Source organism: Anastrepha obliqua, chromosome 6 (genome assembly GCF_027943255.1).
Source record: "Anastrepha obliqua isolate idAnaObli1 chromosome 6, idAnaObli1_1.0, whole genome shotgun sequence".
Taxonomy (NCBI): domain Eukaryota; kingdom Metazoa; phylum Arthropoda; class Insecta; order Diptera; family Tephritidae; genus Anastrepha; species Anastrepha obliqua.
Genome location: NC_072897.1, coordinates 27109074 through 27128783, shown reverse-complemented (window position 1 = coordinate 27128783; position 19710 = coordinate 27109074). Strand labels below are relative to the sequence as shown.

General features: G+C 40.8%; 1 protein-coding gene across 1 annotated transcript; it reads left to right on the top strand.

The window, feature by feature from the left end:
• The first annotated feature begins 274 nt into the window (after positions 1-274).
• LOC129250260 (tigger transposable element-derived protein 1-like) lies at positions 275-1947 on the top strand. Its single transcript, XM_054889897.1, has 2 exons — positions 275-1868; positions 1940-1947. The coding sequence occupies exons 1-2, from the start codon at positions 275-277 to the stop codon at positions 1945-1947; spliced, it is 1602 nt and encodes a 533-aa protein (XP_054745872.1).
• Positions 1948-19710: the final 17763 nt, after the last annotated feature.

Here is a 19710-nt window from a genome sequence, read left to right as displayed (position 1 = left end):
ATCGTGTACAGCTGTTGCTATAAAAATATGTGTATATGAGTGGGATTCCCCGAATTATGCATAGAGTAAACACGTAATGTACTTTTTACGCAATTTAGTTTGGTTTTGAGAGTTGAAAAGAAAAGACGCTTAGTTGTTGTGAGTATTTAAAACATTATAGGTAAAATAAAGTTAGTGCTCGTATAGATTTATTAACTCAATAACAGGTAAGCTTTAAATAATTTTCAAATCTTTGCATTATTAATATGAAAAATATTTTGGTAGCCTTAACACAATGTCACATAATTCACCTGTAATAAAAGCCAAGAGGAAGGCGATCAGTTTAGATACTAAAATTAAAATTTTAGATCAACTTACAACAGGACAAGGAGCAACGGCTGTAGGAAAGCATTTTGGTATTCATGAAGCTACCATAAGAACGATCAAGAAAAATGAAACTGCGATTAGAAAATCGGTATGTTCTGGAACGAAAATAAGTGCTAAATCATCGTCATACATAAGAGATGTTGTCAAAGAGAAGATGGAAAAAGCTTTGGTAATGTGGATTGAAGATAAATCACAAAAAAGAATACCAGTAGATGGAATTGCTATCAAGCAAACTGCATTAAGAATTTATAAACGTATTAAAGAAGTTGAGCCAGGCACTTCATCTCAGTCAAAACAACCCGAATTTTCTGCAAGTACAGGTTGGATGACAGGTTTTCTTAAACGACATGCTCTCCATAATGTAAAAATTAAGGGAGAAACTGCGTCTGCAGATGAATTGGCTGCCAAAAAATTTCCTGAAAAACTTAGAAAAATTATTGAAGATGGAGGATACACCCCAGATCAAGTTTGGAATGTAGATGAAAGTGGCCTCTTTTGGAAAAAAATGCCGAGCAGAACTTATGTTGCAAAATCGCAGAAAACTGCCGGTGGTTTAAAAGTAGCAAAGGACCGTGTAACATTGTTGTTTTGTTCCAATGCTTCAGGAGAACGTATGTTAAAACCACTGCTAGTAAATCGTGCTTTAAGACCACGCTCGATGAAAAGTGTAGATTTCAATAAACTGCCAATTCACTGGACAGCAAACAAAAAGGCATGGATGACCAGTGCAATCTTTACAGAATGGTTCCAGAAATACTTCATTTCAGAAGTTAGACGCTACATGAATGCAAAATGTCTAGAATTTAAAGTTCTTTTAATTCTAGACAATGCACCTTGCCATCCGCTCTTGGAGCACCCAAATGTGCAATTTTGCTATCTTCCGCCTAACACTACATCCTTAATACAACCGCTAGACCAAGGGATCATTGCTACTTTTAAAAAGTACTACATAAAACGTTCATTCCAATACGTGGTAGACAAACTAGACCATAATGAGGATTTAACAGTCATTGATATGTGGAAAAAATTTTCTATTATGGACTGCATTAATCAAGTTGGGTTAGCGTTAGCTGACTTAAAGCCATTAACCTTGAACTCATGTTGGAAAAATATTTGGCCAGAATGTGTCAAAAGCAAAGATCCTGATCCTGTCATCCATAATAACGCTGTTTTTACTGACATCACAACGCTGGCACATACAATTGGTGGAGATGGATTCGATGATGTATCATTTGCCGATATAGAGGAATTATTAGCTGATAAAAGCTTGAGCGAAAATGAAATTATAGACCTCACCCTTGAGACTCATCAAGACAGAGAACATAGCGATAATGACGAAGAAGATCCTCCCATTTTAAATGCAACTCTAATTAAAGCAGGTCTTGATCTTGCCAGAAAATTAGGTAATCATTTTCAACAACATGATCCTGATGAGGAACGAGCTGCAAAATTTCAACGTGAACTGAAATCATTAATGGCATCTTACAGGGAACTTTATAAAGGTTTATCACGAAATCAAACACAATCTTTAATGACTGATTTCCTTCTAAAAACTACTGAATTATCAACACAGGAGCCTAGAGATGATAATCCAGAAACAATTTCACAAGATGATGAACAAAATAATTCTAGTGATGGCAGTGATATTCTAGTCTTACGCAAACGTATGCGTTTATTGTCAGAAAGTGATAATGCATACAAGCTTTTTATGTTTATATTATTTTTACTTGTTTTATATTAATGAATTTCAGATATTATTTTCTTTTTCTCAAAGTATAATTTATTTCTTATAATATATTTAAAGAATTAAAATGTGTAAACACGAAATAAATTCTTTAGTGAACTCTAAAAAGAATTTTTTAGTATTGTTTTCACCTAATACCCTTTTTACACGAATTTTTTTTTACACGAATTCTTTGGGAACGTATCTATCTTGTAAAAAGAGAATTAGGTGTATATACCCAATTGTAAAAAGAATAAATTATAACGAATTGAAATTAACCCTATTTTTCATTTCTACGGAATCGGCCACATATCGTCGACATATCCCGACATTTTGGTCCTTCGAGCCGGATTTCGGAAAAGCAGTGAAAAATATACCTGAAGTGTTCAATCCATTTTGAACCTCAACTCAAAATATTATATTAATCTACAAAAAAAAAACAAAATAAACTGTAAGTACGACCCAAATAATTTCAAATATTTTATCATAAAATTAAAAAATTTGTGATTAAGCTAGCTTGAATCGCTAGTTATATTGCTATATATTCTGCTTTGCACTTTTATATACATATATATATATAATATACATACATACCCGAAACAGTGCAGTATAACACCAGTTGCTCTGTCGACGGCGATTATTGCTTTATATTTTTAATAAATCATTTTAATCAAATATACACACCCACACGTATATAAAAACAAAGCAACATATTCCACCTAACAATTTGTTGGTATCAATATCAACGGTTAACCCAACAAGTACTCATAAAATAAAATTAACCAGTAGGAAATGGAAAAAGCGACCGAGTAGGAAAAAATTGAAAACCCCCTGTAGGAAAAATTTGAAACGTATTCTCAGTTGCCTTTAGTGCATAAAAGAGGCATCTATCACGAATATTTGTTAAAATTTTGTAAAACATAAAAGTACGAAAATTCATTTGAGCTTTACCTTCAAAATAGTAATCGAACTCACTCCCTTCATTTCATTCGGTTGTAAATCTCACTCTTTTAAATAAAATGGAAAACTTTAAGATAACAACTTCTGATTTGATAGAGTTCGTGGATGATCATTTCCAGACCCTATCTGAAGACGAGTCAGTGTACACTTTAGAAATCAAAAGAGTTGAACTCGATTCTCTTTCTAATAAATTGAAGAAAGCATATGATGTTTTTCGCAGAGCCCCTAATAGTGCCGACGAGGCCATCGATTTAAACAAAATAAAAGATTCATATAAAAAATGCTATCAAATGCATCTAAACTGCTTAGCTTTAATAAATAAGGATGTGGACATTCTAAAGAACCCGAAACATACCCAAGCAATTAAAGAGAGACCTTCAGAGGTCCCTATGATGAATTTCACACCCACAGTTCATCTACCACCATGCGACACGGACATCTTTTACGGAGATTATGTGACATGGCCTACATTTAGAGACATATTCACAGCCTTTATGCCCATTATCCAAGGATAAGTAATGTGGAAAGGCTCTTCCGCTTGAACCAAAAGACCCGGGGCGAAGCACGAGAAGCAATTAGAGGCGCACCCTTAACGAATGATGGTTTCATACAAGCATGGAAAAATTTAACCGACCAATAGGAAAACAAACGAATGCATGTGAATACCCAACTAAAAACTCTTTTTAATCTGCCACAAATAGCACAAGAAACAGGCAACTCCATTAAAACCCTACAAAGAACGATAAACAGTTCTTTAACAAATTTGACAAACCTAGGGATAGACACATTAAGCTGGGACTCGATTTTAATATACCTTTGTAGTTCAAAACTACCTAAGGAAACCCTAGAAGCATTTGAATACACCCTCGAAGATAATTCCACAATACCCTCATGGGAAACTTTTGATAGTTTTTTGACCCATAAATATAAAACTTTGGAATCAGTAGGGAATTTTAAAGCTTCAGATTCAAAAAGTCACCCAGCCCAACCCACCATAAAAAAAAGCTATGAAAAACGATACAACACTTTTCACGTCAACGTATCTAATAACTCCATCCCGGAACAGTCAAAACAAAAAAAAAAATATTCCGAACCTAATTTCTCAAAAAAACCATTCGAAATAGACAGTTGCCAAATATGCAAAAAACAACATTCCATTCGTGAATGCCATAAATTCCTAGCCATGAGGATATTGTTACAACTGTTTGGCAATGTCGCATAGGTTCAGAGACTGCAAAAGCAAATACTCTTGCAGAAAATGTAATAAAAAACATAATACCTTACTCCATAGAGACTCAACAAGTCGAACCCAATCCCCCCCGGAGGGATCAAGAGTCTTAACTTGAACTCCTGATACCAACACAGATACCTTCACACCCACGCAAACCCCAAAAATAAATCCGCAAACCTATGCCAACATCATACAGTCCACTCTATCGACAACCCAAGACCCATTCAACCCAAATAGGAAGCAGATTTTATTAGGAACTGCCATGGTTCAGATAGAACATAATGACGAAAGATTCATTACAAGAGCACTCATCGATTCGGGATCCGAAGCTAAGTTTATATCCAAAAAACTACAGCAGAATCTCTATATACCCACACACTCCATGTCAGTTCAAGTAACTGGGTTAAATAACTCAGTTTCAGCAACACCAACAAAAATGTGCGGAATTACCCTATACTCTCCGTTGAATACACATATTAGAATATCGACACAAGCATTTATTCTAAACAGCCTCACGGATAATTTACCCTCATACCCACTTGACCCTAAGTTATGCCTTGAAACGCTTGGTTTCACATTAGCAGATCGCCAATTCCACAAACCCAGACCCGTGGACATATTGATTGGTAGTGATCTATACCCAAAACTTATTCTAGGAGGAGTTAAACAAAATATTTTAGGTTCACTCTTAGCCCAGGAGACAGAGTTTGTGTGGATTTTGACTGGCCCTGTACCCAGATTGTCTCAGTCACCAAACTTGGTCTCTTTTTACAATAAAATGAGCCCGGATAACCTACTTACTCGTTTTTGGGAGGTAGAGGAAGTTCCCAGAAAGCCCCTAGCCTCCCCATCAGACGTACTTTGCGAAGAAAGATATCAAAAGACTACACGTCGAAACCCCAACGGACGCTATGTAGTAACTCTACCCTTTAAGAACCCCGAAAACGTCGAAATTGGAGAGTCAAGACACATAGCGCTAGCTCAATACCTCAGAAATGAAAGGTCTTTACTTAAAAGGCCCGAAATTAAGGCGGAATATGATAAAGCAATTACCGAATACCTGAAACTTGGCCACACGAAGAAAGTTGAATATAAGCACGGATAAAACCACCTCATATTATTTACCTCATCACGCGGTTATTAAACCCGACCGCATAACAACTAAATTACGAAAGGTATTTAATGCATCAAGCCCAACATCTAATCGAAAGAGCCTCAATGACACTTTATATGTTGGACCCACTCTTCAAATGGACTTAGTCCTTCTAATTTTAAAATGGAGACTCTTTCGATTTGTTTTTAACGCGGACATTCAAAAAATGTATCGACAGCTTCTTGTCGACCCGCAGCACACCGTTTTCAAAGAATACTCTTCAGAAAATCTGTCGAAGACCCAATAGAAGACTTTGAACTCCAAACGGTTACATTGGGTATAAACTGCGCACCATATTTAGCTATTCGAACCCTATTAAAACTAGCCGATGACGTCCAAGATACGTCCCTATAGCATCGAGTATTCTTCGCAACGAAATGTACGTAGACGATGTCCTAACAGGAACCCATTACCTATCAACTGCTAAAAGAGCAAAAGATGAACTAATTTCTGCTTTGGAATCCGCTGGATTTGCTTTACGCAAGTGGACCTCAAATGACCCAGAAATATTAACAGAACTTCCTCAGGAACATAAATTAAACATGGAATTATTGAATTTGCCCGAGTCCGTCAATCCAAAACCCTAGGTATACGATGGGACTCCAAAAAAGATTCATTTTTCTTTCTCGTCCACCCAATCGAGAATAAACCCACCTACACCAAACGCGAGGTTTTATCAGCTATTGCCAAATTATTTGACCCAGCCGGTTGGCTCAGTCCAGTAATAATAACGGCAAAAATTAATATGCAGCAAGTATGGTTTGATAAATCCGACTGGGATGAAAGTCTTAAGCCACTCACACTTCATCGATGGCTTAATTTTGTAAATGACCACGAAACGGGAAGCAATATTCAAATACCCAGATGGACCCATTTCTCACCATTAGCAACCATCGAATTTCATGGATTTTCTGATACTTCCGAGAAAGCTTATGTCGCAACCCTTTATATTCGAGTCACCATCGAAACCGAAGTATGGATCACTCTCTTAGTATCGAAAACGAGAGTTGCCCCAATTAAAAGCATATCGTTGCCAAGGTTAGAACTCTGTGGAGCCGTTCTATTAGCTAATCTTGTTGACACTACCCTATCCGAATTAAGCTTAAGGCAATATCAAAGCTATTTTTGGACGGACTCAACTATACTTTTATCGTGGTTAAACAAACCACCATGTTCTTGGAGTACATTCGTGTCTCACCGAGTTACCGCGGTCATGGAAAAGGTTGGAGTCAACAACTGGCGCCATGTCGAAAGCCATGACAGTCCCGCAGATTTGGCAAGTCGAGGATGTACACTCACGGAACTTTTGAATTCCAAACTTTGGTGGCACGGGCCCAATTGGTTAAGATTCGGACAAGAACAATGGCCAAAAATTCAAAAACCCTATAGCACGACGATCGAAATCAAACCCGTAAAGACTTTCGCAATAACGACCCATGAGGATATCCTAGAAAGATTCTCCTCACTACCCAAAGCCATTCGTATAGTTGCGTATTTATTTAGGTTCTACTCAAATGCCTCACCAGGAGACGTGAATGTCAATATTCAAGCCAAGAAATAACTCCAAACGAATTCAAAGCGACGCGAATAAAACTAATTATTTTTACCCAAAAAAATTATTTCTCACAAGAATATGATGCCTTGTCCCGAAAGAGCCAGATACCCAAGAAAAGTTCATTATTGACCCTCAACCCGTCAATGGACCCGAATAGAATAATGCGAGTTGACGGACGATTAAGCAATTCTGCAGCACTATCATATAACGAGCGACACCCAATCTTACTACACTATAGCAGCCAATTAGCAAAGCTATTAACCCAATTTACCCATTCAATAACCCTACATGGCGGCAATCAATTCGTTTTGAGACTCATGCGAATAGAGTTTTGGATACCAAAATTAAGGATCCTCATAAAATCGATGATCCATAACTGCAAAATAATGGCGGCACTCCCAACTGAGAGGACAACCTTAACCCGTCCATTTGCAGTCACAGGAACTGATTTCGCTGGACCCTATGACATAAAAAATTACACTCAAAGAGCATGCCTAATAACCAAAGGTTACATCTGTATATTCGTATGTTTCGCAACCAAGGCCATACATCTTGAACCCGTCAGCAGTCTTACGACGCAAGCCTTTATGGCAGCATTTGCACGTTTTTTTTCCAGGCGTGGATGTCCCTCCGATCTCTATTCGGACAACGGAACAAACTTTGTGGGAGCTTCCCAACTATTGGTCAAAGATCGACGAGAATTTCTCAAAACCCGACAAACCCAAGTAATAGCTAATTATGGGCATCAAAACATCAATTGGCAGTTCAACCGCCCAGGAGCTCCGCATATGGGCGGACTATAGGGGGCAGGAGTAAAAAGTTTCAAAACCCATTTAAAAAAGATATCACAAGCCCAAAAATTTACCTTCGAGGAACTAAGTACCCTATTAACCCGCATAGAAGGTTGCTTGAATTCTCGCCCATTAAGCCCTTCAAATGACGACCCAACAAGCTTAGAACCCTTAACCCCAGGACACTTTTTGATTGGTACCAGAATATTAACACCCGCCGAACCCAATTTAGAAGATACTAACCTAAGTATTATAAACAGATGGACAAAACTAAAAGCACTCCATCAACATTTCTCCAAAAGATGGAAAGAAGAATATCTGAAGGAACTCCACAAGTGATATAAGTGGAAATACCCTCAACGTAACGTCGAAGTTGGTGATTTAGTTGTCGTCAGAAACGAAAATCTACCACCAAACGAATGGAAACCAGGCCGAATAAAAAAGGCATACTGCGGTTCAGATAACAGAACCCGAGTAGTAGACATTCGTACCGCTCAAGGCACAATAACCCGTCCCATAGCAAAACTCGTAATACTACCTATTTATTAAAAGTTAATTTTTTATAGGATCATGGCCCCCCTAACTCCAAAAAGGAAGACCATTTCAACGGTCAGGACCACTCGCCGAAGCAGCCCAACAATGAACATCCGCTCCCTCAGCACGACCAGCAGCTCAGCAGCTTGTCACCATTCTCGGATGAAAAAGCTTGAAGAGCTTTAGCAATTCGATCACGCCGGTTTCGTGCAACTCTTTCACCCATCCAAGAAGAGAGAGATAGCGACATATACCGCACGGCACAACCCTTCACCACCCTAGAGGACCACCCTCATTACTAGCCAAGCAGACCATTGTACCCACGGCACTCATCCGCATCAAACAAGCAGACAAATGGCATAAAGTCAGGGCCCTCATCAACCCGATCTAAAAAATAACCACCATCGGCTCTGACTTAATAAAAAAGCTGAGACTGCCGATAACATACCTAAACGAACATCGGATTTGCCATCTCGAAATCGGATCACTAATTGATGATCAATTGCAGCTTGAAACACACGCTTTGATATCAAAGGATTTACCCATACGACCCAATGAGCAGGACATAAGCGACGAGATTCGAAAACGTTTCGATCACTTAGTCCTAGCTGACCCATTATTCACGAAGGGAACCCAAATCCAGCTATACCGCCAATTAAATAGGAACATCACACCACAGGTTATTATATCTACCTATTATTATTAATATAATTAATACACACTTATACACATGTATATATTATATACCCAATTGTAAAAAGAATAAATTATAACGAATTGAAATTAACCCTATTTTTCATTTCTACGGGATCGGCCACATATCGCCGACATATCCCGACATATGTTATTAAATTGTTTTTTAAAATATACACATCCTTGTAGATCACATACATTTACATATGTACGTGCATATACATATATTGCTAACTTCGCAATATAGGGCCTCTCCTTTTCGCCAAGGTTAGTAAGTGGCGAATAGAAGAGGCGTATAGAATTGTTCCGAATTTGGCAAATTGTGATATTTTTGCTGTGGCGAATGCGTGCCGGTACATAGATTTGTATGCCGACTTATACTCGTATGTACGTACATATGCATGGATTAGGATGCATTGAGGGAAAATTGTCGCCGGGAATAGTGTATGTTCTTTTGTATGTGCGTTTGTTTGTCTACGTTTACACGTACATACACCCATACATATCTATTTATAAGGACAAAACCAACGAGCCGGAGGAAATAGACACTCTGCTTAGCCAGGAGTGGGCCAGAATTTCTATCTCCTCGGATTAGGAGAGAACTCTCCTGGAAACTGGTCCAGATAAAAATGAGGCAAACATCAAAAAACTCTTGAAAACAGGGTCAAGCTCTCCGGAGATGTACGCAAGAGTAAAAACCTTAGTCGCTGAGGGCATGCCGCTGGAAACAGCCCGGTCCATGGCGATGAAGCCGTCGAATGCGCCTGGCACCGAACGGGCCATCACAAAAAGATCCCATTCTGGTGACTCCACACCCACATCGAGTTGCAGGCCGACGAAGCGGTTTGCGCCAGCTGGCAACAAAAATGTTGATGACTCGTCCACAATGCCCGCAACTTCTCCGTCGGCTTGCAACTTGATGGAAGGAGTGCAGACCTCAGCCAAGGGCAATCCCAGTCCTGGCAAAGAGGTATCGGTGGTCTCTGGAGAGCAGGCTACACAGCGCGCTTCCACGGAAGTTCTTTGGTCAGTGCCTACTCTGGCAGAGATAGTCCCAACCAAAAAGATTGGGACTAGCCCGCATGATTTCCCGGAGAGCATTTGGTCCACCGCGGAAATAACGAAAGTGCAGAACCGCATCGAAGTCTCCCTTGGCTGTAAAAATTTTAGAGTGAACAAAATTAAATGGGTGATCTCCACCTTTAGTCCATTTAAATCACCAGATGTCGTCTACTACAGCACGGTGTGAATGTATTAGCACCGGTTTTGATAAATATTTTCAGGATAAGCCTTGAATTAGGCATAGTGCCTAAATGTTGGAGTTAAGCCAGGGTAGCCTTCATTCAGAAAGCAGGCAAAAAGGCGGACCACACGCCAAAAGCCTTTCGACCCATAAGCTTAACTTCTTTCCTGCTATGGAAAAAATAGTTCATCAATATATTAGAGACGCTTATCTTAGGGGTTCGACTCTCCATGTGGAGCAATACGCTTACCAGTTAGGCATTTCGACAGAAACTGCCGTACATAGCCTTACGACCACGATCGAAAAGGCGTTGGCTGGTAAGGAGATTTCCCTCTGTACATCGGTTGACATTACGGGGGCATTCGACAATGCTTCCTTCAGTTCTATTGAGGAAGGTATTGTTAGGAAGGAAATAGATAGACTAAAACGATAGAATGATAATATTTGAAAGTGGGCCAAAAAAGATTACTTGCCAAGTCAACCAAGGGATGCCCCCAAAGAGGCATTTTGTCACAGCTCCTGTAGACTCTCGACGATCTCGGCTATGAAGATCAGGGCTTTGCTGACGAACTAATCATCATGGTTAGGGCAAATTTGACTCTACTATAACTGATCGCATGCAACTAGCTCTCGGCATTACGCAAAACTGGTGTCGGGAGGAAGAAGTTTCGTTAAATCCGAACAAAACATGTGGGATACCCTTCACCCGAAAAAGTAAATTAAGTCCAGGTATCTGGCCTGTCTGAACGTAACGGGAGCAATGCGAACATGCCCCACAGCGGCTTTGGGAATGGTCACTGGACTCATTCCACTATATCTTGTAGCCAAAAGGTCGGCAGTCAGTGCCTCTCAAAGGAGGCAATCTTACAGGACATGTAAGGATTCTGGGTTCAATCCTGAACTCTCCGAGCCTGACAGTCCACGACAAGAGGGAAAGGAAACTAGAATTTCCCAAGAAATTTAAAGTGGTCATTAGTGACCGCTCAGCGTGGAGAAACAACGAAATATTCTTAAAACAGGGCGCACAGGTGTGGTTTACTGATGTGTCTACAATGAAAGACGGTAGTGCCGGAGCTGGAATTATCGGCCCACATTTCAAAAAAGCAATTGCAATGGAAAAAACCACTTCCATTTTCTAGGCGGCGGCCCACGCTAATATTAACATTCTCTCTGACAGTCAAGCAGCTCTAAAATCGCTGGATAGCTTCTCATTCCAATTAAGCTTGGTCTGGGAATTTTTTTAAATGCTCAACACCCTAGCATCAAGAAACCTTGTTAAATTGATGTGGGTTCCGGGACATGAGGGGCACGAAAGGAATGTAATTGCGGACATATATATATATAATTGGCGCGTACACCCTCTTTGGGTGTTTGGCCGAGCTCCTCCTCCTATTTGTGGTGTGCGTCTTGATGTTGTTCCACAAATGGAGGGACCTGCAGTTTCAAGCCGACTCCGAACGGCAGATATTTTTATGAGGAGCTTTTTCATGGCAGAAATACACTCGGAGGTTTGCCATTGCCTGCCGAGGGGCGACCGCTATTAGAAAATGTTTTTATTAATTTTGGTTTCACAGAGATTCGCACCAACGTTCTCTCTGTGAATTTCGAATGGTAATAACGCACCAACCCATTGGCATACGGATCAATTATATATATATACATATCATTAAGATATGACGAGAGCACCTCGCAGTACTGTGTTAGCAGCATGGGCTTGAGCTTTTGGAGGAGTGCTTCGTGCAATACTTTGTCGAAAGCTTGCGGTAGTCGTACATCAAGAAAAACCGCTGAACACACTGTTTTCTTTTCCATATCTGTCCTATAGTGTTTTCTATGTCGCTCAGGACTCTTTGTATTTGATCTAGCGTTGAGTAATGTTTTCTGAAGTCAAATTGGCAAATTGAAATCAGACGCTTATATTTAATGAATGGTTGTAGATGTTTTAAAAGTATTTTTCCAAAAAACTTCGACGTTACTTATACGAGTAACAAAGGACACTTCGTTGGGTGATTTATGTGGCTTAGATGTCATGGTAACTTCGGCGAATTACCAATATAGGTATGTGGCCTTAAGCTGAAGCATTTATTAAATAAACTGGTAAAATAGACAATGAAATTTTTTGGCAGATTACAACCGACATTAAGGGGGGGCGGGGGGGGGTAGGGTCACAAAATCTAAATTTTTTTTCTTCACTCATCTTATAGTGAATCATTTCAAGAATGTTGTGTCAAAATTTTAAGTGGAGCGGAGCAGAACTCTCAAAGTTATAGCCTTTGTATGCACTCTACCTCGAATGCGGAGCATCGATAATTTCTCAGAGTCATTTTTTCAAACGCGTTTTTCCCGAAACGACTTCTTAAAAGTCGGTGCCAATCACAACTCCGAAACTATTCAACCGATTCTTTTCAAATTTGGCACACGCTTTCTAAATCAAAAATACTTCCCCCCTACACTGTTTTTTTTTTTTTTTTTTTTTTTAAGGTTGTTTTTCACTTACAAATATGGCGAAATTTTTCGCCAAAAATGCTCGTTTTACGTTTTTTTGCCACCAAAACTACAAAAATGAAAAAAAAAAAAAATTTTATTAATGTAGGGGGGAGCATTACGTCATACTTTAACTGAAAAATTCGACTTTTTTAGTTTCAGATGATTCTACGACGAATGCCGATTGGCACCGCAGAGCACCTCTCGAAAAACATATCTCCAAAAAAAACTCTGTCATGGGCTTATTTGTCAATATATTATTATTAATATTTTTTAAAAACTTATTGAAAAGATGTACAATAACATGCAACTGATTTTATTAAAGTATCTTAAGCCATATTTCTGTAAAAAATTAAAAAAAAAAAGTGTTTTTTTTTAGCGCTAAACCCTACCCCCCCCTTAAATCAAAATCCAGGGGACTTTTCAAACTTCATTTTGTTTATTTCATTGCCAACTTCTTCTAGTGCAACAGCACTCATCGTACTCAGACCGGTGGACTATTGAAAAATGTTCTCGTTTTCCACAGCTTTTATCAGCTGTCAGCCCAGACAGAAATCTATTGAATGCATCATTTTTAAATGTGTTGCATACTGTGTGTATCCTTCTGACAACTGTAGCTGTTGGGTAAAATGAAACCCTGCGTCATCGAGCTACTCGCTAGGAATATAGCTATATTTGTCTAGTTGCTCCAGTTGAAGTTGAAAATATATTCAGTCAAGTGAAAGTATTCACTAACCGTATTTAGTGTTGCGCTATATCTTGCGGTAATAGTAGGATTACTAATGAATGATTCGAGGTCAAAGCAAAACCTTCAGTAACAGACAAATGGGCTGTCTGAATGCTTTTGTAGGCGAAATTCCAATTGAATTGCAGCAAGAACGCTGCATATCCTCACATAATTCTCGTCTTTTTGTGTTACTGAGCATTGAGCCCTATGCTCTGTGCTTCGGGTTAAAGCCACCACCAATTATAAAGCGACTTTGGAAGCGAGAGCCACATAATCTTCAGGTTTCAGCTGGTGTCTGTGTGAACGGTAAAGAGTAATTAACGTCAATGGATGTTTCAAAGTTTCAACGGAAACGGATTTCTTTTATTGAAATTTTATAAATTCTTAAATACATTTCATTCTATTACACCTGGTTACAACTATCAAGTAATATTTTTCTATTAATTAAAATGCGACAATATTTACAGGAAATACATTAATATACTGGAAGACAGCAGACAGAAATTTACATCTGGAACACTGATCAAATTTGTGGAACAAGATTATGTGGTTTTTTCGATTAAGTCTCCGGTATTGCTCATCTGGATTGACAAGTCACCAAGCCTCAGGGTTGGTATGTTTTTCGAAGTTTTTAGTATAAACTGCAGCATATTATTTGAATGTGCTCTTTCCAGCAGAGTTTTGCATCAAACGTCATTCCTACGAGCTTCGCAGTGTTGCAGTGACGAATTTGCGTGCCTGATAAATGGAACGATATTGGATTTTTTGGATGGTAAAATCTATCACACATGGATTGATTTAGCGTCATTCAGTTTTATATGCCACTTTATAGTCCATTCAATGATTTTTGAATGAAGTAATGAGTTTTTTAAATTTCTAATTTCTTCGCGTAAATGTTGAGTCATTTTATTGAGTAAAGTTTTCGGCGCTGGTTGCCGCTCTTGTTGCCATTTTTCCTATAAGTGAAAAGATTTCATTCGGATAACGAAGTCCAATTTGATTTGCTCTTTGAACTGGTGGGCTATACCTTGTGGCATTGGGAATTTATTTGGTAAGCACAAGTATTGAGATTGATAACTCATTGTATTACGCTAGTGTACAATGTTCAACATTTTGGTTAGGTTTTTACTTGAAATACTCCCAATCAGTAAACTTGTTGCTTAAGGTAGCCTATTTAAATTCAATATCTTCTCGTAGCTTTAAATAAACGTAGCTTGATATGCTTGCAATGTGTTTTTGCAAATTTTTCGGACAATGAAGAAATCAATTAAGTCTGTAGTTTTATTTTGATAGTAACGATTTTTCCATTTTAAGTTTAATATGCAAACTTTTCAAGTTTCTTGTTGATTTAGGAGCAAGAGAATTTGATAAAGTGTGTCTTAACTATTTTGGTTGTTGGCACTGGGTTGAACTTCACTTTATTTAGCGATTTCTACTCATGACTTTCTTGGAGCTTGTTGGATTTCAATGCTAGATTTTATTTTGTATCTAGTATTTTTGACAAAAGCAACTGTGTGTTGAGCTGTATTATGATCTTGGGTACTCTTAAGCTCAAAGTAGAGAGATGTTTATGTCATCAATTATTGACAACATAGCCATAAGCAACTGTTATTTAACTATACTATCACATATTTGTGCATTTCTAAGTGCAGAAACTAAAGAAAAGATAAGATATGCATACCAAAATGCAACAAATCACAATGCAACTGGTTATGGGTACGGCGAAAAACGGTTAAGGTTATGACTACGGAATTACCACCTCTAATCGATTACAGTGTTGCCCATATGTTGGTTCGATCAGCAATTTAACAGCGTTATGTTTACGGCACCTCTACTTTGGGATCTTCCTCCTCGGATTTTCAATGTGTAGCTTCCAATGGGGTTTGGAGTCAAGTATCACTCCAAGGTACCTAAGTCGAAAGGGTGCAGGTTAATATTTTCTGGTAAATAGCACCAGCTCCTTTTTGTCAGAGTTGACTCGGAGGCCACAAGCGGCAGCCCAGCGACTGAGTACAGCCAGTGGACTTTCCAAAATCTCAGCCATGACTGAGGGAAACGGTTCGATGCCATCAGGACCAAGTCATCGGCGTAAGCTACTACCTTAACCCCACCCTTATTTAGCATTATCAGAACTTCGTCAATTGCCAAAGTAGTGGCGAAAGAACACAACCCTGCGGTGTCCCCTTTTATCGAATCTAGTGACTTTAGCCACTCTTGCGAGTGCCGCCAGGCACGAACGAGATCCAGAAACAGATAGGTCTTTTCACCTCTAGTCTATGTAATGCAGTGATAATTGACTCCGACCTGATGTTATTAAAAACACCTTCTATATCTATTAAGGCCGCCAAAGTGAATTGCTTGTCTTCCAGAGATTTTTCCACAGTCCCTACGACCTCGTGTAAGGCTGATTCCGTGGATTTCCCTTTCAGGTAAGCGTCTTGGGCTGGAGATAATTTGGATTCGATGTGCTCTCAGACATGATAATCAATTAATCTTTCAAAGGTAGGTAAGGTAGGTAAGATGGCAAGAGTACCCCAGGTACGCTACAAGTAGCACTTACGTGCCGTTTTGATACCATAGAGTGGACCACTACCTGTGAAAGGATTAAGGAAGGAGATAAGACCGTCTACAGCCATCCAGTGCTGTTGATGTAGCGGAGGAGAGAAGAGGGATCTAGGCTGGAGAATTTCGTCAAGTCATCCCCAAAGGGAACGCTGAGGAATCTCAAGCGCCTAGCCGCCAAAGCCGGACATCTGCAGAGAAAGTGTACCACAGTCTCTTTCTCTGTAGGATCCCCACAGCTTCTGCAATGGGGGTTGTACGGAATTCCAAGCTTCTCCGCGTGAGTGCCGATCACCCAGTGGCCAGTAATCACCGCGATGAGTTTGGAAATTGAGTGGCGGGGGGTTCCCATCACCTTAAGCGTTCTGTTTATGTCATATTGAGGCCATAGTGCTTTTGAAATGGCACATGATGAGACAGACTTCCATCTGTCTTGCGCTTTTCTTAGAAAGAAGTTGTGTAGTTTCCCTTTAACGACGGCCAAGGGGATACCGATGTCTGAGAAGAGGGCAGCTGGACTCGGTTCTGCCGCCCCCTTCCTGGCAAGTTCATCGGCAATTTCATTTCCCTCTATATTCCTGTGCCCAGGAACCCAGATGAGGGAGATGTTTCCTGCCCGTTCGAGGCGTTTAAGTTCCTCCTTACAGGAGTTTACGAGAAGAGAGCTGCAATGCGGCGACGACAGTGCCTTGATTGCAGCTTGGCTATCGGAAAAAAATTTTAAGTCTCCCTCCCAGCAGCGATCCTGAAGCATTTTGCATGCCTGCAGGATCGCGAAGACCTCTGCTTGAAAGACGCTGCTTGTCTCCGGCAGTTTATAGGAGACCGAGATGTTGGCTGATTTGGAGTAGACCCCCGCTCCCACTCCAGACTCCATTTTGGATCCGTCAGTGAAAACAGAGGCATCTATATCCGCGACAACTCTCCCCTCTTTCCAATCTTGCCTGCTCGGAAAGATAGCCCTAGCACAACCCTCAAAGCACAGTTTGCGGATGGAGAGGTCGGTGCGAATATCAGAGAAGGAAGGGGAGATCTGCTTCAAGATGCTGCTATGCCCAACAGGGAGTTGTCTCCAGAGGCCAAACTCCCTCAGTCTGATAGCACTCTGAGCAGCAATGGATTTAACTTGCAGATCCACAGGAATTAAGTGGAGTATAACGTTGAGCGCAGCGGTGGGACATGTTCTGCAGGCACCAGTGATGCCCACACATGCAGTTCTCTGCACTCTCTCTAATTTAGTGAAGTTGTAGCCCTTCTGAAGAGCTAACCACCAAACTAGGCAACCGTATGTTAAAATTGGCAGAACCACTAAGTTGTACATCCAGAGTACGACACGTGGCTTGAGGCCCCATTTTTTGCCGAACATAGATTTACAGGCATAGAAGGCTTTATTAGCCTTCTTAACTCGATTTTCTATGTGCAGCTTCCAGTGGAGCTTGGGGTCAAGTATTACACCAAGATACTTGACTTCCGATGAGAGTGTAAGACACTGGTTATTAAGTCTAGGAAGCTTAAACAGCAGATGCTTGTATTTTCTGGTGAATAGCATCAACTCCGTTTTGTCAGAGTTGACTCTGAGACCGCAACTGGCGGCCCACCTGCTGAGTGTAGCCAGTGCACCTTCCAAAATTTCAGCCATTACTGATGGGAAGGGACCTGAGACCATCAGGACCAAGTCATCGGCATATGCCTCCACCTTTACCCCCCCCCTGTTTAAACGAGTTAAGGCTTCATCTACAGCTACTAGCCAAAGGAGGGGCGAGAGGACGCCGCCCTGCGGTGTGCCCCTATGTACGAATCTGGTGATTCTAGCCCCTCCTGCCACCGCATTTATTTCCCTACCACCAAGTAGGGACGAGATCCAGCGGTAGATAGGTGTTTCTACCCCTAGCCTGCTTAGAGCCGTGACAATTGACTCCGCCGTAATGTTATTAAAGGCGCCCTCTATGTCTATAAAGGCCGCCAAAGTGAATTGTTTCCCCTCCAGAGATTTCTCTACAGTCCCTACTACCTCATGTAAGGCTGACTCGGTAGATTTCCCTTTTCGGTAGGCGTGTTGGGCTGGAGAAAGTCTGGTTTCACAGTGCTCTCGGATGTGACAGTCGATCACTCTTTCAAGCACCTTGAGAATAAAGGAGGTAAGACTTATAGGTCTAAAGTCCTTGGCCAGGACGTGGCCCCTCCTTCCTGCCTTAGGAATGAAGACCACTTTGGTTTTCTTCCAGCTAGCAGGAACGTGGTTCAGCGAGATACACGCCGAGAAGATCTTTTGAAGAACGGGAACCACCACGGTCTTAGTCTTCTGAAGCATTACTGGCATGATACCATCGATGCCTGGAGATTTGAAAGGGGAAAAACTCTCGATTGCCCAGTTTATTCTGTTGACGGACAAGACCGGTGCCGGGGGCATCACAGGTGACCCCTCCTGCCGGTTCGGGTCTTCGTTACAGACCGGATCAATAGAGTTTTCCGGGAAATGGGCATCAATAAGGATTTTTAAGGATTCGCCTGCAGATTCTGCCCACTCCCCGTTCTCTCTTTTGACAAGAGTTTTACAGGAGTGGTCCTTGGATAGGATCCTGCTGAGTCTGGCCGAGTCTTTTACGGATTCGATGGATTCGCAGTACTCTTTCCAAGAGTTGCGCTTCGCATCTCTAATGGCTTTCTTATAAACTTTCAAAATATCCCGGTAATCTTGAAAGTTCCTTGTTTGATAACATTTGTTGAAGACTCTCCTAACCTTCTCTTTCAAGTCGGTCAGCGTGTTGCTCCACCAGGGAGGAAAGTCTTTCTTGCTAAAGGATACTGGGCAGGCTACTTTGAAGGCAGTCTGATAAGACCCTTCTAAGTGTCTAACTTGCGCGTCCAGTTGTTCCTTAGTGGTAGTCAAGAACTTACTCCTATTCAGCTGCTTGCAGAAAACCCTGTGGAAAAGAGACCAGTCTGTTCGTTTAGGGTTTCTGCGGGGTAGCAAGGTCTCCCGAATGAAATCGATTTCGTAGAGGATCAACCTGTGGTCCGAAAACGAGTTCCTCTGGGAGACCGTCCAATTATCAACCCTAACAGCAGATGAGTTCGTAGAAAGAGAGATGTCAAGAACTTCCTCCCAACCGTTTGATGTTCCCGATGCCGGGAAGACAAAAGTTGGGGTGTTGCCCTTGTTACAGATAAGTAAATTACGGCTTAGTATAAAATCAAAAAGAGACTCACCCCGTTCATTGATCTCGCTGCTGCCCCAAATGGTGTGTCTGGCATTGGCATCGCATCCGATCAGGATGTTCTCCTTCTTGGGCAGAAGAGTATCCACTAGATGCTGCAACTCCTCAGGAGGCGCCGATCTGTCGTGGGCCATGTAGGCAGATACCAGGCAGAAGCAACTGCCACTGGATGGTTCCACCCTGACCGCAGTCACATCCGGTGAACTGAAATTAGATAGCAAAAAGGCATTAATTGTGTTCCTTACTAGGATACAGGCCCTAGGCTTACCATCAGTATGGACATAAAAGAGGTCATAGGATCTGTCTCTCAGTCCCATGATTTTATGCTGCCAGATCCAAGGCTCCTGTATCAGGCAGACATCTATGTCCTCCTCCCGGAGGGTGACTCTTAGGTTATCTGTGGCTAGTTTGGAGTGACGAAGGTTAATTTGTAATACTTTTAGCATACTGTTCAAAAGTGTTACTTACCT